Here is a 23519-nt window from a genome sequence, read left to right on the forward strand (position 1 = left end):
TTTCTTTTCTTTTCTTTTCTTTTCTTTTCTTTTCTTTTCTTTTCTTTCAGCTCTTTGAATATATTGGCCCACTGCCTTCTGGCCTTCAAATTTTTTGATGAGAAATCTGTTATCTTACTGAGGATCCCTTGTATGTGATGACTCACTTCTCTCTTTCCTTTCTGCTTTTAGATTCTTTTTGTTTGGCTTTTAACAATTTGATCATAATGTGTCTCAGTATGGATGTTTTATCTGACATTGGGTTCATTATGCTTCTTGAATTTATAAATTCATGTCCTTCATCAAATTTGGAAAGTTTTCAGATAGTCAGAAAGTTTTCATAATTTTCTTTAGATAGTCTCTCTGCCCCTTTTCTGTCTCTCCTCCTCCTGGGACTCCCACAATGCATATATTTGACCATTTGATGGTGTACCAGAGGTCCCTTAGGCTCTGTTTACTTTTTCTCATTAAACATCCTTCTGTTCCCCAGACTATATAATTTCCATTTCCTATATTCAGGTTTGTTCATTCTTTTTCTGCCTGCTTAAATCTGCTTTTGAACCCATACACGTGGTGTTTTTCATTTCAGCCCTTGTATTTAAGCTCCAGACTTTCTTTTTGGTTCCTTTCAATAATTTTTATCTCTTCATTAATATTCTCATTTTGTTCATATATTGTTTCCCTATGTCCATATATTCTCTTAGCTCTTTGAGCATCTTCAAGACAATTGTTTTCAAGTCTTTGTCTAGTAAAGTTGATATCTGTGCTTTCTGAGGCACACATTATGTCCACTTCTTTCGTTTCTTTGAATGTATCATACATACATAGATTCTAGTAGGGCACCAGGGTGGCTCAATTGGTTAAGTGTGATTTCTGCTTGGGTCATGATCTCATGTTCATGAGTTTAAACCCCACATCAGGCTCTGCACTATGTGGAGCCTGCTTGGGATTCTCTCCCTCCCTCTTCCTCTGCCCCTCCCCTGCTCTTGCACACTCTCTCACAATAAATAAACTTAAAAAAAATAGACTCTAGTATAATTGTTGTCTAGGTGAAGAGATGGATTTCTGGCACTTCTTACTCTATCATCATCCCTGATGTCATACCTCAGTGATTAACATTTTAAAGAACCTTATCTCTATGTCCAGTTTGCCATTAGGGCCCACTTCAAATGTTTTTTGTCTCCCCACGGTCACCCCATACTAGATTTTAAACTGCTTAAGGACAGGAATGGGGCCAGTTTTTCAAAGTGGCTACACCATTTTACATTTCCACACCAGTGTATAAGTTTCTATTCTTCCACATTCTCATCAATACTTGTTATTCTCTGTCTTCTTTATTTTATCTATCCTAATGAGCATGTAGTGGTATATTGTGATTTTTATCGGGATTTTCCTAATACTAATGATGTTGACCATCTTCATGTATTTATGGCCATTTGTATATCTTCTTTGGAGAATTGTCTTTTCATATCTTTTGCCTATTTTTCAACTGGGTTTGCCTTTTTTGCCACTGAGTTGTACTTTTCAAATATATTCTAGATACAAATCGCGTATCATATACAGGATTTGCAAAATTTTCTTCCATACAGGGGCACCTGCATGGCTCAGTCAGTTGAGCATCCCACTTCAGCTCCGGTCATGTCTCACAGTTCGTGGATTCGAGCCCCATATCCAGCTCCACACTGAGTATGGAGCCTGCTTGGGATTCTCTGCCTCCTTCTCTCTCCGCCCTTCTCCCACTTGCACACACATGCTTGCTTGCTCTCTCTCTCTCTCTCTCTCTCTCTCTCTCTCTCAAACTTAAAAAAATAAAAATCATTTGACCATAAATATATGGGTTTATTTCTGGGTTCTTCTTTTGATCCCTAGGTCGGTCTATTTATTTATTTATTTATTTATTTATTTATTTATTTATTTATGAGAGAGAGAGAGAGAGAGAGAGAGAGAGAGAGAGAGAGAGAGGGGATGCGTGCATGCACAGGCAGGGGAGGGACAGATAGACAGAGACAGAACCCAAAGCAGGCTCCAGGCTCTGAGCTGTCAGCACAGAGCCCAACACGGGGCTCAAACCCACCAACCATGAGATCATGACCTGAGCTGGATGCTTAAGTGATTGAGCCACCCAGGTGCCCCTCTCTATGTCTATTCTTATTCTCTCTCTCTCTCTCTCTCTCTCTCTCTCTCTCTCTCTCTCTCACTGTTTTGTTTTGGTTTTTTTTTAATATTTATTTCTGAGAGAGAGAGAGAATAGGTAGGGGAGGGGCACCTAGAGGAGGACAGAGGATCCAAAGCAGGCTCTGCACTGACAGCAGAGAACCTGATGCAGGGCTTGAAATCACAAAGCACAAGATCATGACCTGAGCCAAAGTCAGACGCTTAACCAACTGAGCCACCCAGGCAACCCCTATGCACTCTCTTGATTATTGTAGTGTTTGGTTTTTTAAGTTTATTTATTCATTTCAAGAGAGACAGAGAGTGAGCAGGGGAGAGGCAGAGAGAGAGAGAGGGAGAGAGAGAATCCCAAGCAGGCTCCACACCATCAGCAGGAAGGCCAATGTAGGGTTCGAACTCATGAAACATGAGTTCAGGACCTGAGGTGAAACCAAGTGTCAGATACTTAACCGACTGAGCCACATAGGCTCCCTGATTATTGTAGTTTTGTAGTAGTTTTCAAATCAGGAAATGTGAGTCCTCCAACTTTATTGTTCCTTTTCAATATTTTTTTGGCCATGCTGGGTCTTTTGCATTTCCGTATGAATTATAGAATCAGCTTGTCAGTTTTGGCAATCAAGCAAAGTAGTGTTTTTTTTTTCTTTTTTGTTTTTTTTTCTTTAAGTTTATTTGTTTAGAGAGGGAGAGAGAGAGAATCCCAAGCAGGCTTTACACTGTCAGTGTGGAGCCCAACACAGGGCTCAAACTCACGAACCATGAGATCATGACCTGAGCTGAAATCAAGAGTTGAACATTTAACCGACAGAGCCACCCAGGTGCCCCTAAGGTAGGATTTTAATAGGAATTATATTGTATCTGCAGATCAATTTGGGGAATATTGCTATCTTAAAAATACTAAGTTTTCTGGGGTACCTGGGTGGCTCAGTTGGTTAAGTGTCCGACTTCAGCTCAGGTCATCATCTCGCAGCCTATAAGTTCCAGCCCCGCATTGGGCTCTGTGCTGACAGCCAGAGCCTGGATCCTGCTTTAGATTCCGTGTCTCCCTCTCTCTCTCTGCCCTCCCCCACTCGTGCTCTGTCTCTCTCTCAAAAATAAAATAAAAATTAAAAACAATAATAATATCAGGTTTTCTAATCCATGAACATGGATGCCTTCCCATTTATTTAGATATTTCTTTCAACAATATTTTGTAATTTCCAATGTGTAAGTCTTATACTACTTTTGTTAAATATACTCCTAACTATTTTGTTCTTTTTGATGCTATTATGAGTATAATTATAAGAAAACAACTACAAAAATTGAGAAAAAATTTATTTTCAGATTGTTGCTAATGAATAGAAACTCAATTTGATTTTTTTTTATTTACTTTTTTGGGGGGGCAGAGAGGAGGAGAGAGAGAGAGCATCTCATGAGGGGCAGAGGGAGAGAGAGAATCCCACAGGGGGCAGAGGGAGAGAGAGAGGAAGAGGGAAAGAATCCTGAAGCAAGGCTCCAACTCACGAACTGTGAGATCATGACTTGAGATGGAGTCGGATACTGAACCGACTGAGCCACCCAGGCACCCCCTGCCATTTTTATTTCTTTAAGGTCAGTAGTGATGTTTCCTCTCTAATTCCTAATGTTAGTGATTTGACTCTTCTCTCTTTTTTCTTTGTCATTTTAGGTTTGTCAATTTGTTGATCTTTTCAATGAACCAACCTTTGATTTTAATGATTTCCTCTATTGTTTTCATTGTTTCTATTTATCTCCTCTCTAATCTCTATTATTTCCTTTCTTCTGCTTCCTTCGTGTTTATTGTGTTCTACTTTGTCTAGTTTTTTAAAGTAGAAGTTAGGTTATTGATTTATTTAATATCTTTTCTAGCATACCCTTTGGGGTCATATCTTTCTCTCTTGGCACTGGTTTAAGCTACATCGCATAAGTTTTCATTCAACTCAGAGTTGAGTGTGATTTTTTTGACCCCATTGGTTATTTAGGAGTTTGTTGTTTAATTTCCACGTATTTTTGAATTTCCCAAATTGTCTCCTGTATTTAATTTCTAGTTTAATTCTATTGTGGTTGGATAGCATACTTTGTATGTTTTCAGTCCTTTTATTAAGGCTGATTTTATGGCCTAGCAAATGGTCTATCCTGTAGAGTATGCCACGTGTACTTGAGAAGGGTATGTATTATGCTGTTAGGGTGGAATGTTCTGCAGATGTCTTGTTAGGTCTAGTTGGCTTAGCGTATTGTTCAAGTCTTCCATTTGTTTTTTCCCAAAGGTGAGACCTGGAACCCCTTCAAATTACAGTACCAACTGAGAAATGTGAGAGAACGAATTGCAAAGAACCTAGTAGAGAAGGGTATTCTAACCACAGAGAAGCAGAATTTCCTCCTATTTGACATGACTACTCATCCAGTGACCAATACAACAGAGAAACAGCGACTAGTGAAAAAACTTCAAGATAGTGTCCTAGAGCGGTGGGTGAATGACCCCCAGCGTATGGACAAACGAACACTAGCACTCCTGGTGCTGGCCCACTCCTCTGACGTGCTAGAGAATGTCTTCTCCTCTCTGACAGATGACAGGTATGATGTGGCAATGAATCGAGCCAAGGACTTAGTAGAACTGGACCCTGAAGTGGAGGGGACAAAGCACAGTGCCACAGAGATGATCTGGGCTGTGCTGGCAGCCTTCAATAAATCCTAAAGCCAGTGGGTGGGTTTCTTCTTTTTCCCCTGCTGGCTCGTGACTGTCAGAGACACCACACGGAGTTTTGTGTGATGAGATGTTTTTCATCGTTTTTTGTTTGTATTTTTTTTTTCCTTCTCTTGAATCAGACTTATGATTTGGGGAGAGCCAACTTCAGGGCTTCTCTGTAAACCTTGACCATTGTAAGCAGACTTTATTTCTCCCTAAATTTCCACTGCAGAGGTGAATAAACTAGGTGAACACACACACACACACACACACACACACACACACACACACACACACACACAAAATTATCACTTTCTCTCATTCCTGGTTTGCTTCCATCCAGTGTGCTTTTGGATAAACAGGAATACCTAAGTGGGATTTGGAGTTCTCCAGCCACAAAATGTGAATGAGATGTAGAGCAAACCATTAATTAAGATTTCTAAGGTTTGTTTTCTCTCTTTTTTTTTTTAAGTGGACTCCACATCCAATATGGGACTTGAGCTCATTACCCTGAGACTAAGAGTTGTATGCTCTATCAACTGAGCCAGCCAGACGCCCTGTTTTCTATCTTAAATACACGTTTTCACAGTCTTTGTCTCTCAGACTCTACTAAGGATTATAGTTATTGAAATAACTGTCTGGGCAGTAGAAACAAAACTAATTTTTGGAGCAGATGGTCTCTGGGATTATATGTCCCACTAATGATTTTTCAGCTTTCCTTTTCTAACCTAATGAGAATATTGCAAATTTGCTTACCTGGTTCTCACAGTCCTAGAATCAGAAATATGTTCTGTACTCTCTCAGCATTATCCTACTCCCTCGTTCATCAGGGCAAAAGTCTGAATGAAAAAAATGGGTCTCTCAGCCACGTCCTTCATATAATCAGCATTCCAATTTATAAGGGAGGGAGGTGGCATGAGAATTTCCACCCTTTAGCTCATGATTGTCCTGATTCCTCCAGATTTACTCTATATGTCTCTGCTCTGATCAAATTGAGGGAATTATAAATTTCAGTTGCCTAACAGCAGCATCCTGAGTCCAGACAGTGTATCTAAACTCCAGATCTTCTTGTTCCCTGTTTTTGGCTTCCTTCATAAATTGATAGATTCTGTCCGTATTTAAAGGCTCTAGAAGTAGTTTTGTCTGTATTTAGTCCATAGATAACCTCCTAGTCATTAGTCTTGTTTCAATATAACCATCTTTCTAGCCAAATCTCTCAAAACTTTTCAGTTTTTTCAATTCAGTAGTGAATGCTAAGAGAAGATTAAGAAAAATACTATTTTGATGGACAATTTGGTATGAAATGCATGTTGACATAAAGTCTACTATTTGGGAATATAAAGAGGACAGGCACCAAGTTGTGCTAAGTTCAGGCATTTACTATGCAAATATTTTTTTAAGATTTGTTTATTTAATCTCTACACTCAACATGGAGATCTATACTCAGCTTTTGACCATTACAGAGAAGCAGGCTGTCAAAGGGCTCATACAGACAACCCAGACCTGATATCAACTCTTCCTGATCTGAAACGAATGAATGATTGTAACTTTCATCTCCTCCCCCAAACCTGCGTAGCCCCACGGAATTCCCCAAATCAATAATCATTGTTTTTGTTTTTCACTTTCAGGTATTGCTTATATGACTAGAGATACGAATTTTAGCATGAAATGAGTTCTAAACGTGCAGCTGAGTAGAGCTTCAGTTTGGCACTCTGAAAGTACAAAAGCAGTCCATGTGTTATCTCTACATGGCTTAGTTTTCCTTTCTGAACCAGGTTTTGTTCTGGAAAGTGTCAGCTTGATTGAGGGGTAGAAGTCGAGTTCTTTCTTGCAACACTTGGTCAGTGTTTATTTTTATGTTGTATCTCAATGAGAATGTCTTCAGTTTGAATCTGTATAGTATTCTCTGCAAAACACCTTCTTTAATGCATAGGGTTTTCACATTTCTGTATAATAAATAATTATTGATTTTCTGGTTTTACAACTTCAATTATTTTAACTAGAAATAAGAACTTTCCACACAAGGCCAGTAACACTCCCCCCTTTATACCAGGAGACCAGCCTGTTTCATCCTGTATAGAATATTAGAGATAGACAAATAGAATCGTAACGTATATAGGCAGGGCATACATCAAGGCTAACCTGAACACCAGCTAATGTTGTAGTCTGAATAGTGTCTCCATCTCAATCAAAATAATTTACCCAATTACACCATTTTTCATCAAGAAAAGGATTATGTTCTGCCCTATTCATATCTACTTGCAAGTGACACTGAAACTTACCTAAGAGCTGAAAGTATAAAGTTGGAAACACAGGTAACCTACCTAACTGTAACAGAGTTAACAACATGTGAAAGTGTGGCATCTCTCCCAATCAGATGGGGGCACCCAAATGTAGGGCGACCCAATCAGGTGGAAGCCTGGGGCGCAGGCTGTGGAAGGATTCACCTGAGGCAGAAGAGCCAGGATAGAAGTTTCTTGAATATACCACTAGGGAGCAAAGTAGAGACTGTCTGCCAGGAGGCAGTGGGTGGGGGCTGTTTTTAAAGTGGGGGAGGTAAGGAGATATGGGGACCATGGAATTTTCCCTTGTTTTGGTACCTGTGCCTGGTTGTGAGTAGCCCATTGGTTAGTTAGAGCCTGTGGATATTTTGAGATGGGTCGCCTGATGGGCCTGTCTGTATTCAGTCAACTGGTCAGGCTGTGGACCCTTTGGCCTTGCTCAAGTTTCCATTGTTCAAGCCTGTTACCTAAAAGTGGCCTCTACAAAAAGAAAACTGTGCTTATAACAGGCTTATTGTTCTTCCCTTCTTTATAATGTCTATAGCACAAGGAACAATAAGAAATGTATATACTAGGATTGTTTATACTTCCTGTTCTTTTTATTTCAAACAAAACATTGTTCACATAAGTCATCCTTTATACAGTGTTTCTCAAAACATGGTACCAAGAGCACTGCACTGAAATCACCTTGTGGGGTGGGGGTGGGGGGTACCTTACGAAAATGTAAGTTCCTAGTAAATCATTCTCTGGGGTTAGAGGCTTAGGAAGTTGCACTTTAAACACAGTCTCCAGGGGCGACTGGGTGGCTCAGTTGGTTGAGCTTCCAACTTTGGCTCAGGTCACGATCTCGCAGTTCGTGAGTTCGAGCCCTGCGTTGGGCTCTGTGCTGGCAGCTCAGAGCCTGGAACCTGCTTCTGAATCTGTGTCTTCCTCTCTCTGCCCCTTTTCCATTCATGCTCTGTCTCTCTCAAAAAATGAATAAACATTAAAAAAATGAATAAACACAGTCTCCAAAAACTTGCATGTCAAAATTTGAGAACACTGCTTGATATTTTATTGCTTGTAATTCGTTCATCCCAAAAATATTGAGTACTTACAAATTTGGCTCTTATAAGTGCCAAAACTGGCACTTGCTAGGTGCTGACAATAAAAAGTTGTGTAGGACACAATTTCGGCTCCCAAGAACTCACATTTAAGTGAGCAAATAAGGGGCACCTGGGTGGCTCAGTTGGTTGAGCACCTGCCTTTGGCTCAGGTCATGATCTCGCTGTCTGTGAGTTTGAGCCCCACATCGGGCTCTGTGCTGACACCTGTTTCAGATTCTGTGTCTCCCTCTCTCTCTGGTCCTCCCCCACTCGTGCTCTTGTCTGTCTGTCTCTGCAAAAATAAATAAACTTAAAAAAAAGAAAAAATTTAAAAAATTTCTGGCTAATGGGTTTTTTGTTTTTGTATAACACTTTAAATACTCTCTTATTATATGTTTTCTGACATCAAATTTTAACAACTCTAAAAAGGATTCTAATTAAAAGATAAAAATTTTGTTCTTCCCCTTTTCCACAGTTCTTAAAAGAACTGTAGACATATATTCACTCATATGATGTTTAAAAATGTTTTACTCTAAATAATAAAAAGATTGTTTTAATGCTGAAACAACTTAGGTAAAACTTATTTTTTTAATATTTTCCTATTATCTATTACATGTGTACATGAATCTCTGTTCCTGTGTCCCCAGTTCTTTCCAAGACTTTGGTCTGTCTGCCTTTTCTCCCCAGTGAGTTCTAATGGAAAGAGAAGAGACATGGATGACTGTGTTTTAAGTGAGAAAGGGAGCTATCTCTCCCAGGAAGCAGTACAATTATCTCAGAATGCAAGTCCGACAAAGTGAGGGTCACTTCCTGGCAGAAATCTCCTATTTCTAGCAGTCCAACTCAATGCCATCAGTTTCCTTTATATTCCAAATTGTAAAAAAGTAGATTCAACTTTGGGGGGTGGGATCAAGTACTCCAAAAGAGCTCTTTAAACAGACATGTTCTGTGTAGTTTTTTCCCCCTGAATATCAAGTCTGTCCACCACTTTGTTTTTCTCAACTTACTTGAACCTCCCTAAGTATAGAGCAAATTTTATCTGAACTTACCTTAGAAACTCAGAAATCTAGGGACTTTTACCCCTTCAGAAGGGTTTCTTTTTTTTTTCCTCTTTTTTTTCTTTTCTTTTCCTTTCCTTTTCTTTGTTTCCTTTCTTCCTTTCTTCCTTCCTTCCTTCCTTTCTTCCTTCCTTTTTCTTTCTCTCCTCCTTTCTTTCCTTTCTCCTTTCACCTTCTTTCTCCTTTCTTCTTTCCTTCCTTCTTTCTTTCCTTTCTTTCTCTCTTCCTTCCTCTTTTCCTTCCTTCCTTCCTTCCTTCCTTCCTTCCTTCCTTCCTTCCTTCCTTCCTTCCTTCCTTCCCTTTCTTTCCTTTCTCTCTGAGCAGGGGAGATCCAGCGAGGGAGAGAGAGAGAGAATCCCAAGCAGCCCCCACGCTGTCGGTGCAGAGCCTGATGTGGGGCTCACACTCACGAACTGTGAGATCATGACGCTTAAACCAGCTGAGCCACCCAGGTGCCCCTTCAGATTCTCTTTTGAGCCAGTTTAATACCTCATTAATTCCATCATTTGTGTAAGTTATGATTTTCCTCATAATTTTCTTTTTTTTAATTTTAGAGCGCATACAAGCGGGTGGGGGAGAGGGACAGAGGGAGAAAAAGATAATTTTTTTTTTTTAAAGTTTATCACTTTGAGAGAGCACAAGCAGGAGAGGGGCAGAGGAGGGAGGGGGAGAGATGCTTAACAGACTGAGCCTCCCAGGCGCCCCAACATGTTTTTCCTTTTTTGAAATTTATCTTTAACTGTATTATTTTGATCACTTAGCTCCTGTCCTCAGGCTACACTTCGGGCCAGTTCTAAGAGTATAAGTTTGTTAAGGAGGCAAGGAGATGATAGAGCTTGGTTAATTTCCTAATATTCTCAATTTGGCCCATCAGAGGGTGCAAAGAGACCCAGATATTTCTGCAGTCTCACATTTTTTGTTTTTGTTTTTGTTTTTGTTTTTATGGCCATTCTTCTGTAGAAAGTAGCTTATGCATTGGCAAGTTGTACAGTGTTATTCCCAGATATCCCATCCCATACTGTAAATATATTTAGGTCCTGACCTGAAACAGACATAAGCAAGAAAAAAAACCCAAAAGGTAAGAAGTTCAGGTCTTCTTCTCTCCTTACTTTCTTCCCTCCAATTGCCTCTTCTTAGATTTGCTTCTCTGTAAATGGCACTTCACTCAGGAACCTGGGATTCATCCTTGGTTCTCTCATCTTTATTCACCACCTCCGGTATCATTTGTCTCTTCGGCTCCTTCATTTACATGGCTTCTGCCTTTGATCAGGCCTCAAGTCTCACCTGGCCTACCACAAGCAGATGTCCAGCTGGTCTCGCCTTTCCTCCAGTCCACTCTCCACCCAGCTACTCCAGTTATGTCTTTACAAATCCCGTCTAACAGTACAATTTTCCTGCTTGAAATCAGGTTCCCCTGTGTCCTCATGAAACCCCAACACTTGACTATGACTTACGAGTCTCCTCAGGACCCTGGCAACCTGAACAGCTTCATGGTTTGCTGCTTCCACACAGGTTCCTAGATTAGCCTTATTTATAGACTGTCCTTAGGGAGATTTTCAAAAATACAGATTGGGCTAGCAGGCTCTCTCTCCCCCTAAGAAATTGTTACCCTTGCTATAGTTTCCCTCTCCCTCTTCCATTGTCTTCAGTTACCCTCTAACCTTTTATAAGATAAGGTTGTCCTCTAAATTGTCTTCCTTTCCTCCCCCACCCTCTGCCAATCTCCAACCTTCCTATTCATCCTTAGGGTCTGGGTTCAGGTTCCGCCTTGTCTGAAACATTCCTTGCCCAGCTCAGCTAGAAATGATCTTTTAAACACTTATGAGTACAACCCATTTGGTGTCATACATACTTACCTAATACTGTAGCTTTTCTACACAATGTAAGGCACACAATGTGGTGACTTATGTGTTTAAATACATACGTTGGAGACGTATAGCTCATTCCCACCTATGACTATGGGTCACAGTCACCCTGTCCTAACCCCCTTCCCTATCATTATGCTCTGAGACTTCAACATTTGTGACTTCACGTGTGCTTAATTACATCAAAGTCAGTGACTTTATATCCCTGCATATCTACCATCAATTACAATTATAGGCTGGAGCTCGTCGTAACCTGCAATTTCTCCACCTTCCTAGATACACCCTCAAATTCCCCTCACTATGACCTCCTACTCTTCTGCCTCTTAGCATCCCCACCAAATCTGAGCTTCCTCTGTGTCATGCCCAGTTCTCCATCGCCTTTCTATTCCGTCCTTCCTAGAGAGCCTCGATGCTATGGTCAGGTATTTCAACAAACTGGCAAACCAATATGGACTTCCTCATTGTCTTCCCTCCACTGTTCCTTCTTTACCAGTCCTTTGTCCCTATTAACAGGCTGGCTGTTTTCTCCATATCAAGACAGCCAGGAGTTATTGACCAAAGTCACAAAGCCATGGTGATTAAGACTACTACAAATCCATACCTATCTAATCTTAGATCTTTTAGGAATCATTGCTATTTTCTATAGTGCTGTTTCTACCCCCACCTTTCCTAGATTCTCTATTCCACCCTGCCATCCTTTTTATTCTCAAAAGATTGACTGCAGAAAAGCAAGGATGTTCAACGTGACTTCCTTAAATGTTTAACTACTTCAAAATCTCTCTGTACAATTTCCCCTTCAACACATCTGTTTCTCTCCCTCTTGATCTAATGATCTCCCCTGAGACTTTAATTCTTTATCTTCTCTTTAAAATGGATAATTACGGGGGCGCCTGGGTGGCGCAGTCGGTTAAGCGTCCGACTTCAGCCAGGTCACGATCTCGCGGTCCGGGAGTTCGAGCCCCGCGTCGGGCTCTGGGCTGATGGCTCAGAGCCTGGAGCCTGTTTCCGATTCTGTGTCTCCCTCTCTCTCTGCCCCTCCCCCGTTCATGCTCTGTCTCTCTCTGTCCCAAAAATAAATAAAACGTTGAAAAAAAAATTTTTGTAATGGATAATTACAGCAGAACCTGGGTGGCTCAGTTCATTAAGTGTCTGACTTCGGCTCAGGTCATGGTCTCACAGTTCAAGCCCTGCATCAGGCTCTACCCTGGCAGTGCAGAGCCTGCTTCAGATTCACTCTCTCTCTCTGCCCCTCCCCCACTCACGCTCTGTGTGTGTGTGTCTCTCTCTCAAAAATAAATAAACTGAAACAAAACGAATTGCCTTTTTAGTTTCTCTCAATTAGCCTCTTGCCCTTTTCTGAAAACATGCTTGAATCGTGTCTGTTTTCCCAAAAAGAAAACAGAGTTCTGCCTCCTTTTCATTATTCTAATTCCTTCCTCTGCTTTACTGTTGAATATTGCTATCACTTCCTCACTCTTTAACTGCATGCAATTTTGTCCCCTCCATCTTCAACTTCTGTCACTTTTTTCCTGGTTCTTCTCCTTACCCCTCTGATCATTTGTGTCTGTGTCCCTTGCCAACTTTTATCCAATTTTCCATCTTGGGACTCTTTTTCATTCTCCTTAGGTGATCTCATCTACTTCCACAACTTTACTTACATTTACATGAAGAAGTCCAAGTTTTGCTCATAGTGACCTTCTACTTTTCTCCCAAACTCTAGGTCTACATTTCCTAGACCTCTAAAATGGTAGCTATGTTGGAGATCCCGGGTCATTTATCCAAAGGCTTCATTGCCTGGATAACTCCACCAAATGGCCCATTTGTCTTAAAAAGTCAATGTTCTCAAAGCTGAACTCCTCATTTTCTGTTTCCAATTCCATTCTCATATTGACTTCTCTTCTTGAGTTATTTCTGCAAATATTACCCTGAAGCACATGGCTGCCTCATTCCCTGTATTCACTCAGCTGTGAATCTCATAGACACAGACTTTCTCAATTAGGTTCACAGTTTTCTATAAACTACATTTCTAGCTTAAATCCCAATTCTCTTCCACCTAGAGTATTGTAGTGCACTCCTGGCTAGACTGCCACTTCTAGGGTCTTTCTGCATGGAATTCTGAATTATTTTTATTCATTATCTCCAAATGAATCTTCCTAAAGGGGAAGTTCTGATCTGTCCACTCTCTGGCCTAAAAACCTTAAATGTCTCTCTCATGGATTACTAAATTATTCACAAGTGCCTTATCCTGGCATTCAAAGCCCTCCATGTTCTGCACTCGATTCTATTTTACTAGCCTTTGTGTTGCACCTATCACCTGGAATACCCTTCCTTCCTTCACCTTTACCCAGAAAACTGCTGAGTTCTTTAAAACTTATCTCAGGGAGACCTGGCTAATTCAGTCACAAGCTGGTTGAGTCTCACGTTGAATGTAGAGTTTACTTGAATAAAAAACAAAACAAAAAAAAACCCTTATTTCAAGTGCCACCCCCCACCCCATGAAGTCTTTTTTTTTCTTGGTCACAGGTGGTAGGGAATCTAAACTGAATATGACTCTTCCTACGAACCCCTATAACACTTTATTAACACTTTTATTTCAATGCTTACCAGATTTTGCCTGGTATAATTGCATATTATAGTGCTTCTCAGACTTTTCCAGAAGTACACCTAATTATACAAAAAAATGAACAGATAGCCCCAAGGCTGTCACAAGAAGCTGCCTGGAAAATTAAACTTTAGTATGAATTTTGCAGTGTTATTAGTATTAAACTAATGTTTGTTTTTAATATAAAAATGTGGACTGACACTCCAGGAGGATGTGTCTACTTAATCTGAGGGTACACCTGGCACACTGTGAAACCCCTCCCCACATGTCCATTAAGCTAAGAGCAGAGACTGTCTTATTCTATACGTACCGCCGTAAAACTAATATATTACCATCTACACACTGACGCTCAAGAAATACTGTTGAACTGTGACTCAGGATACGTTAACTGGTGTTAACTGTATTTACTGTTTACCATGTACCTAGAACTGTGGTCTCCGTTTCAAGGAACTTAGTCTCCATGGGCTGACCCTGAACAAGTAAAAAACTGTACAGAAGTGTTAAATCATGGAACGTAAAGCCTTCTGTGCAAGACAACTTGGTTTGGGGTCCCAGTCTCTCCGCTCCAAACACCAAGTACATACATGGCAACAGCGTTGAGTACCAATTTAAGGTATACTCTGACTTCCAAATTATTTTCTGAAGATTGAGAGTTTTCTGCTAACACTGCACAAAGCTTAATCCTCTTTATCTGAAAATGAAAGGTTCCCATCTTTTCGCTCTCCAGTTTGAAGCTCAGCAAAGCCTTCTGGGTGCCGGGCCGTAGACAGAAAGAAATCTCGTCCCACCAAAGGAGCAAAAATGCCAAAGCTAGCTGCGCCGCCCGCTAACACCCCCACGGGCTCCCAATTGGTCCTCGGAGCTCACTCTGTGTCCACATTGGTGTTCCAGCTTGCCTGTCGCCTTCAAAGAACCCACCTCTAGCCAGCGACTATTGGCAGATCGTTACGTCATTGCCCTATCTACCTCACTCCCATTGGCTCCCATAGGAAGGGGCGGCCATAACGTCACAGGCAGGGGCCGCCATTTTGACTGAGCAACCCTAGTGACAGGAGCCGAAGAAGCAGCGCAGGTTGTCCCCGTTTCCCCTCCCCCTTCCCTTCTCCGGTTGACTTCCCGGGCCCCCTACACTTCACAGTCCTGGTCCCGCCATGTCCCAGAAACAAGAAGAGGAGAACCCTGCGGAGGAGACCGGCGAGGAGAAGCAGGTGAAATGGAGGGGGTGCGGGCCGGCGAGCTGGGGGGCGACCGTGATGGGGCGGGAGACGGTCTCCCACCAGTGCGGATTGGTCGCCATGGTCTCAGGCTCTGCAGGGGTTGGCCACTTCTTGCGTCACGCAGGGTGAGCTTTAACACAGCTTGCAGCTCTGGGGCTGGTTAGTTGGGCCCGTTGTCAGTCAGTGCCTTACTCTTTCTGATTGGCCAATAGGCCTACTGCTCAACACATTGAAAAGGTGCTATCATTGGCCAAGCTTGGGTGCGGGGCGGGTGTTTGGAAAGACTGGGTGAATGAAAGGGGGCAGGTGGTCCTGAGAAGCGATGTGTGTTATTGGTAGAGGGGGGTAAAAGGCCTAGCAGCTAGGCTGGGTTCCCAATCAGAAGGATACAGGTGGAAGTAGAGACGATTAAGAAGGACCAGCATTGGGCGAAGGGAGAAGTAATTATTAATCATGGCTACTTTAAGGCGGCAACTTTCTCAAGAGACCTATTTTGACGGTTGGGGTCCCACTGTTCCCCAGCCTCAATTGGGAACTAACAGGACTGAAGAGGACTAGAGATCCATAAAGCATAATGGAGATTAAACCTAGGAAAGACACGAAAGGAATCGTGACAAGAGAGACTCCACCCTATTTCCACCACGACCCCGACTTCCAAGGCAATGGGACTTAGTTCACCCACAATTCTGTGATAAAAACACCCCAAATAAACCTCTTCTTGGGGCTTGTATTTGACTTACAACATTTAGTACTGGGCTCAGGGCGTTGTGAAAGGCACCTGATATATCTGCCAGATTTTCAAGGGAAAGAAATATAATTACATTAAAAAGAGACACAAATTGCCTTAGGTCTTTTCTTTCTTTCTTTTCTCTTCCTTTCTTTCTTAGGTCTTTCCTCCCTTCCTCCCTCCCTCCCTTCCTTCCTTCCTCCCTCCCTTCCTCCCTCCCTCCCTTCCTCGCTCCCTTCCTTCCTTCCTCCCTCCCGCAGGGGAGGCACTTGTGAGCGGGGGAGAGGCAGAGATAGGAGGGACAGAGGATCTGAAACAGGCTCTGTGCTGACAGCAGAGAGCTTGATGCGGAGCTCGAACCCACTAACCGTAAGATCGTGACCTGAGCAGAAGTCAGGCGCTTAACCTACTGAGCCACCCAGGCGCCCCTAGGTCCTTTTTTAAATAATTTTTTTAACATTTATTTTTTTGAGAGGAGTGGGGAGGGGCAGAAGGAGAGGGAGACACAGAATCCGAAGCAGGCCCCAGGCTCCAGGCTGTCAGCACAGAGTCCCACGCGGGTCTCAAACCCATGGACCACGAGATCATGACCTGAGCCGAAGTCGGACGCTTAATCTACTGAGCCACCCAGGCACCCCCTTAGGTCCTTTTTTAAAAAATGTTTTTTAATTTATTTATTTTGAGAGAAAGAGGGAGAGGGGATCCCAAGCAGGCTCCTTAGTCAGTGCAGAGCCCAACTCAGGGCTTGAACTCACAAACCATGAGATCATGACCTGAGCAGAAACCAAGAGTCAAATGTTTAACCAACTGAGCCACCCAGGCACCCCGGCTTTAGGTCCCTTTAAAAAGTCACTAAAGAAAAGGGCATTGGGGCCCACAAAAACAAGAAGAGAGTAATAACTACGGTGAGAGCCCCTGCAAGCCAATTCCAAGTTCTTGGCATGTTCCCTAAACTTCCATCACTTGCCCCACTGGGGAAGGTGTTGACCTTTTGGCAAAAACTGTGGGTAAATACAAGTGAACCTCCTGTGTCTTAATTTTCTTGAGGTTAAAAATAGTGTCATTTTTATCTCTTTACCTGTTACCTTCCTACCTAAGGTTTATGGAAATGTTGAAGCAACGTTGTTCCTTTATTAAGGTAGAGACATTTGGAGAAGGCCACATAGCTCAGAGAGGCTTAAATCAGATGACTGCCTTAGACTTGGGGTAAAAGGGAACATCTCAGCAGAATTATCCCCTTTGATTTCCTGTTTGACCTGTACTGTGTGTTAGGGATAGCCAGGGAAGTTTCCTACTCCTCTTGGATCACCAGAAGCCCTAGTTAGCTCTTTTCTTTCTTTCCTAGCTCCTTTGCTGAATAAGCTATGGTTTGCTCTTGATTGAAAAATTGTGTTTAGGTACTATTTTTAACTCCAAGTCACTGAAGTGGTTCCTTAAGCATAGTGTGAGAAGCAGAGTGTGTGTGTATGTGTGTGTGTGTGTTTTCTCACAATACAGTTATCTTGAGCTTTAAAGATTTGAACAAAAGTCTAGGTTTGTTTAGGAGCAGGGTAGAGACAGTATATTCACAAGAGGGTAGATTTCCAGGAAAAGTTGATAGTATAAAGTTACTAGGGGCTCCTGGGTTGCTCAGTTGGTTATGCGTCCCATGACTTCAGGTCACATTCTTATGGTTTGTGGGTTCGAGCCCCGCGTTAGGCTTTGTGCTGACAGCTCGGAGCCTGGAGGCTGCTTTGGATTCTGTGTCTCCCTCTCTCTCTGCCCCTAACCCCCTCACACTCTGTCTCTCTCAAAAATAAATAAACATTAAAAAATTCTAGATATTAGAAGGGTTGCTTCCCAATTTTTTTTTTAAGTTTATTTATTTATGGGGCACCTGGGTGGCTCAGTAGTTTAAATGTCTGACTTGGGCTCAGGTCGGCTCACCATTCGTGAGTTCAAGCCCTGCATCAGGCCCTCTGCTCTCAGCGCAGAGTCGCTTTGGATCCTCTGTCTCCCTTTCTCTCCTGCCCCTCCCCTGCTCTGGGGCATGCACACACTCACTCACATGCTCTCTTAAAAATAAAAACTTTTTTTGTTTTTAGGTTTATTTTGAGAGAGACATAGTGTGAGTGGGAGAGGGACACAGAGAGAGAGAGACAAGACAGAGAGAATCCCCAGGCAGAGCCCCGAACTATCAGTGCAAAGCCCAGTGCGGAGCTCAGACTCACAAACCATGAGATCATGACCTGAGCCACTTAACTGACTGAGCCACCCAGGTGCCCTTGCTTCTCAATTTTTAATTTAATTGGCCCATTTGTTTCCTCCAGGACACACAGGAGAAAGAAGGTATTCTCCCTGAGAGAGCTGAGGAGGCAAAGCTAAAGGCCAAATATCCAAGCCTAGGACAAAAGCCTGGAGGCTCCGACTTCCTCATGAAGAGACTCCAGAAAGGGGTATGGGACCCAATCTCTTATCCTCTTACTGGAGCCAAAAGGGTCTTTAGGGATGAGATCTGTAGAGCCTCTTGTGAATGTTTATCCAGAGGTTCTGCTGTTGGGCAGTAGTAGAGAGGAATTAAAAACTTGTAAAGAGCGAGGCAAATTATTGTAAATCCCTAATATGGTATCATACAGGGTATGAAGGCTTAATGTTGAGACATTTGGATGTGGGAGGCATTGGAGGATTGGGGGAAGGAAGGATGTTAGAAACTGAAATGCTGACTCCCCCAGGCATTTGCCTGTTTAAATGGTGGGAGTTTTAGGACTGCACTTTTTAAGATTAGAGCTAAGTTTTGGGGTGCATGATTTCAAAAAAAAGATCAAACCATCTGTCCTATAGATTTCTTCAGCTTGAAATGAATAGCTTTCTTCAGACCCTTGAAATTAGCACCAGCCATTAACTGTGCTCTTTCAAGAGACTTATTTTTCCATCCAGAGTGGTGGTCCTCACCAAGGGAGGGTCTGCTTTCATAGCCATCTAGCTCCCAATCAGGTTTCTCAGTCCCCGTAGGTACCTGAAGCTAATTGAGAGATTGTAAGGCAGTAAACTGCCTAAGGGCGTTCCCAGGTGTGGATGAAATAGACGGTGAAACAGATCCATGTGGAGAATCCTAGTTATTGAGTCTTAGGCACAGATGATGATGTGATGCTGATTTGCAGTTTACCTTGCTGCAGGCAAGGCAGGCGTGGGCAGGCTGTCATAGCCATGGAACATGTGTGGGAGCAGTGGGAGTCAGAGGAAAAGTACATTATCCTCATGAACAAACCATTTCTATTCATGGTCTGAGGGAATCATTTTTAATTTTGAGGTTGTAGGCTTGAGGTTGATCTCCTGCTGATTGCTAGGATAGCTCCAGATTGACACTTCTGTATGTCTTGTTAATTTCCCCAGGACCAAGCCCATTGGAGACTAATAGGTCCTCAGTAAGCCTTAATGAATAGTCAGTAATTTGGTTGAACCATCCTGTATTGATGGGTGTATAAAGGATGTAGGGGTTATCTCTTTGCTCATAAAATGTCTACTGTAGCTAGGAAACTGCCTACAACCTGAAATGTCAGAGCACATTGGAGACAAGACATAAGTACATGTAATTAATGCTAAACTATTTGTGTAATGAGGTTAATCAAGGAAGACTGGAAAAATCTAAGCATTGATGAGAGTTTATAATGGATGTGGGTCTCCTTGCTTTCGAGGAAGGCCAGAGTTCCTCACTCACCTAAACATCCCTCTTGTCTCCTAGCAAAAGTACTTTGACTCAGGAGACTACAACATGGCCAAAGCCAAGATGAAGAACAAGCAGCTGCCAAGTGCAGGACCGGACAAGAATCTGGTGACTGGTGACCACATCCCCACCCCACAGGACCTGCCCCAGAGAAAGTCCTCACTCGTCACCAGCAAGCTTGCGGGGTAACCTGGGCCCCCCCTTCTCTCCCCTTCCTCACCCACTGGACTTTAATATATCATAGGCAGGGATGAAATGAGCACCTAGTTAGATCTTCTCAGCTTGCTAGCCAGAAATGACTGTGATTCTCCTGGGGGCTGCTGAGAAGGTGATGTGGGTTGAAAAGGGGCTCTGAGTTCATTTCTTTGATTAAATTGAGATTTTCGCACCCTCACTGTAGCCCAGGTAGGGGCCCAGAAATAAGAGACTAGGATTGGATAATGCTGCAAATGCTCTTTTTCTTTTGTATGAGAAACTGGGGAGATGTGATTTCTCCTTTTGGAAGAGAATATCCCAAAATTGGTTAGGCTAAGCCTTGGGAATAATATGGTAGATTTCCATCTAGAAGCTAATTCGACATAGCTGGGAAAGGTAGACTGAATGAGATCTGTTTTCTGTGCTTCTAAGCGTTTTTTCCCTTAGGCTGCTATTGCTTTGTGTTTCCATTGTGTCAGGTTTAGAGAACCCTCAAAAAGAAAAACTGATTTGCTTGCCTAAAACTACAGTGCCCACCTAACCTCCCTTACTCAGTGAGTGTCTCTTACAGGTTGCCGTGGCTCTTAAATAATGTAAAGATTGGAGAACTTCATTCACATGAAATGGGCACCTTCTCTCTCTCTTCCAGCATGTTGCTTTCGAAAATATCATGAGATAGTGGAAAGATTCACACTGGCTTTGGAGTCAAGATATCTGGGTTTTAGTTGCACTCCATCTCAGCAGAACTGATATGTAACCTTGGTCATTTAACCTCTGTGGATTTCTATTTCCTCATCTGTAAAAGAGCTGAATATAGATAAGATGGGTTAGAATTTTAAAATCCTGTAACTGCCAGCTGAAAAAAAGTCTGTGCTATTCATTGTAAAACTAAGTGAGGAAGGCCTGTGGGTGAGCCTACAAAGGGGAACCATTAGAGGACTACATGGGGAGAGAGGAAGTTGAGATTTGGGGATTATAAATTCAGGCAAGAGGGCCTCATAAGTATCATGGACTTAAGGCCAAGGGAAAAGTTCTAAGAAGCTAGCTTCTATGGAAGCTTCTTGCCTCTACCCCCACCCACTTTCCTGGCCCCCAGTCTGGGCCTTTGCTGCTAAAAAGCTGCTCTGGGAGCCAGGCTGCAGGCCTGAGGACACGTGCTTAGTCACGCACATGTAGAGTCCCACGTTTCAGATGTGATCAGATGCCAGGCATACTGCTAAGGAGACCAGAAAAAAAGGGGCAAACTGAGCCAGCCTCCAGGCCTCGGTACTGTGGTGGGGCTGGAGCAGCAGGTTCCTAGGAGATGATTCACCATGGAGGAAGCTGGTGGAGGAAGATGGTCAGGGGGCGAGAAATGGAGCACTGATAAATCTCTGCCTTCCTAGGGCTCAGTAACTCAGCTCTTGTGGGATGAGAAGCAGCAGTGGAGATTCAAGAGCAGATGGAGGAGAGGGGTGCAGGTGACCAGCGTCTTCAGTCTGCTTATCACTAGCTTGGCCTGAATCCTACTGCTGGTTATGACAGAGAGGGCCAGGGCAACAACTAACTGTTTAAGAGGACAAGATTCTGTAATTCTCTCTTGCTCTCTCACCTCACAAATCCTAATACATCAAACCTTTGGGTTGATGAGAATGGCCTGTGGTGCCTGGCTGGCTCAGTCGGAAGAGCATGCACGAGTTCGAGCCCCATGTGGGGTGTAGAGAGTACTTAAATAAGACTTAAAAAAAAGAAAAGATTTAGCAGGAGAATGACCATGAACTTGCTGGTGCACATGCAGAGTGATTGGCAGGTGTGTATACTCCTTTCCTGACCAGCCATTCACTTTTCAGGCAGTCACTCAGATGGGGTAGGAGAGAGTTGGTGAGGAAGGAATGGAGAGAGCAGGATCCCTGGATTTCCTGGCCCCCAAACTCCTTGACTGTCACTTGTAATTGTATATAATTTTTGTGTTTCTTGCTTCATTCCTCATGGTGTCTTCCTTAGTCTAAAGTCCTTGTGGGAAGGGGAAAATGCTGAACATCCTTGTATAGTTTCCTCAACTGTCCCAGCCATGTTGTACATAGATATGTCATGTTATTATATATATAAATATATATATAATTTTGTACGTTTTCTTCATCTCCGATCTTCTCGAATTTTGTACTTTTTTCTTTTCTGTCTCCGCTGCTTTCTCTATTGGTCATTTGAATCTTCAAGACTGAGGTCACAAGTCTGGTTTTTAGGAAGGAATAGAAAAAATAGGGAAATCAGAAAACTGTTGATCTTGCTCTTTCTCTACCTGGTCATCTTCAAGGATAAGAAACAAAGAAACAAGCTACATTTTGTATTTGCCACCTATTTCCACAGCATGAAATACATCACGTCCATGGCAAAGAAGGGTCATTCCCAAATCCAGATCCAAATTGCTTTGATTAAACCTAGATTATTAAATCCACTCAGAACAACACGTGTGTTGTCTGGCCGTGGACTACATGCTGTCACCACCTCATCACTCTTAGCCCCCCTGTCAGTCTCTGCTGCTGCGTACAGCTGACTGTGGCCATGCCTGTGAAACCAAGCCTGCTCTAAGCCAGGCAACTTATGCCCCTGCAAACCTCCAGTTATTGTGATCTTTGTCTAAAGAATTTTCTGTATTGCTTTCATGGGTATCTCCAAAAAGGTAAAGAACACTTTTTGTGGATAGAAAAAAACTGAAATTCCCTCCCCACCACCACCACCACCCTTCTCCCTCTCCCTCCCTCCCCGCGCCTTCCCTCCCCTCCCCCGGCGCGGCCTGCCCCCTTCTCTTCTCTCTTCTCTCTTCTCTACCTCTCTCTCCTTCTCTCTCCCTTCCCCCCTCCCTCCCCAGCTGTCTGTGGATCAGATTCAGGCATGAGCCAGGTAGCCTAATGATTGTTAAGTGTGGAAGAGTCATGGGGTAGGGACTGGGATGGAACTTCGAATTTTTTCCCTTATTACTTGACAGTGTTTTCTTTTTCTTCTTCTGTGTTCGTCCGCAGTGGCCAAGTTGAATGATGCTGCCCGGGGCTCCGCCAGATCCTGAGACGCTGCCCTCCTGGGTCCTGTGCTGGCTCCTGCCCCTCCCTGCTTTGGCAGCCAGGGGTCAGGAGGTGGCTCGGGCGCGGGCTGGAGAGGCAGAAGCCCCTGCCCGTCGGTGTCCCAGCGCATGGAGCCCCTTGGGCTGAGCACCAAGACCCTGAACCTTTTTTGTTTTACCTTTTTTCCAAATAATTGTTGGGAGAAATCTCAGTGAAATCCTGGGGGGTGGGGTGGGGGGGTTGTGAGAGGGTGGGATGGGAAATTTGTGGGGGATATGAAATAGGACTTGGAGTTGATAAAAACATTCCTGACTATCTTCCTTCCCAACCATGTGGCTGGTGTGGGATGGGTGTAAGGGGGAGGAGTGGAGCAGATTCCAGATGAAGAGTTCTGATTCAGCTCTGTAGAAAAATGCCTTGTTTGCTTGGATGTGGCTGGGGACCTGGGGTCAGATAAAAGAAACTGTCCATCTAAAGATGACAGAAGCAAACAACCCCTCTGGTCCCGCAGAGCAAGCTGAGAACCCAATGTTAATTGTTCATTTTAAAAAGTGCTGTCCTTGAAATAGATTTGCTGTGGGGAAAAGGGCAGTGAGTGTGGGGAAAGGGGCCATGAGCGTGGGGAGCCCCACAGAGCCCAGGGGACTTTTTGAGTATTTGAAATAAAAAAAAAAAAAAAAAAGAAGACGACCCACAAAAAAACACAACCCAGAAATATTCTGAAGCAGTTGGTGTGTTTTATTGGGGTTTGGGGAAAGGGAAGAAAATGAAACTGAAGACAGCATTCAGGGGAGAAGCTGGTATGGGGCCCTGAGTTTTAAGGAACAGGGGCCCTTAATACAGGATGTGACTGGGCTTGCCGCTTCCATCACTCAGGGAGAGGGAACAGGGATATTGGCGTATAGATCAGGGCTTT

At 43.1% G+C, this 23519-nt stretch overlaps 2 protein-coding genes across 4 annotated transcripts in view; both read left to right on the plus strand.

Annotated features, from left to right (window-relative positions):
- The window catches only part of GOLPH3L (golgi phosphoprotein 3 like), a 61438-nt gene extending 54628 nt beyond the window's left edge, over positions 1–6810 (plus strand). For both annotated transcript variants that reach the window (XM_040461219.1, XM_040461218.1), the window contains one exon: positions 4413–6810. In XM_040461219.1, coding sequence (XP_040317153.1) covers positions 4413–4840 — 428 coding nt within the window. In that variant the 3' untranslated portion in view covers positions 4841–6810. The remainder of the gene's footprint in view (positions 1–4412) is intronic.
- A 7919-nt stretch (positions 6811–14729) lies between these two features.
- Positions 14730–23314, plus strand: ENSA (endosulfine alpha). 2 transcript variants are annotated; one of them, XM_040461220.1, is made up of 4 exons: positions 14741–14931; positions 17977–18102; positions 19389–19555; positions 22565–23314. In XM_040461220.1, the coding sequence occupies exons 1-4, from the start codon at positions 14875–14877 to the stop codon at positions 22578–22580; spliced, it is 366 nt and encodes a 121-aa protein (XP_040317154.1). In that variant the 5' UTR covers positions 14741–14874; the 3' UTR covers positions 22581–23314. The 2 variants fall into 2 exon arrangements, with proteins under 2 accessions (XP_040317155.1, XP_040317154.1); XM_040461221.1 differs by lacking the exon at positions 17977–18102 and having other exon boundaries at positions 14730–14931.
- The last annotated feature ends 205 nt before the right edge of the window (positions 23315–23519 follow it).

Source organism: Herpailurus yagouaroundi, unplaced genomic scaffold (assembly GCF_014898765.1).
Source record: "Herpailurus yagouaroundi ecotype Mexico unplaced genomic scaffold, PumYag 254, whole genome shotgun sequence".
In the NCBI taxonomy this organism is placed as follows: Eukaryota; Metazoa; Chordata; class Mammalia; order Carnivora; family Felidae; genus Herpailurus; species Herpailurus yagouaroundi.

Bases quoted from the DNA above. Each gene is read 5' to 3' on its own strand.
- ENSA (XM_040461220.1), top strand. From the start codon at position 14,875: ATGTCCCAGAAACAAGAAGAGGAGAACCCTGCGGAGGAGACCGGCGAG. The intron at 14,932-17,976 runs GTGAAATGGAGG...TGTTTCCTCCAG, and splicing joins AGACCGGCGAGGAGAAGCAG to GACACACAGGAGAAAGAAGG. The intron at 18,103-19,388 runs GTATGGGACCCA...CTTGTCTCCTAG, and splicing joins TGAAGAGACTCCAGAAAGGG to CAAAAGTACTTTGACTCAGG.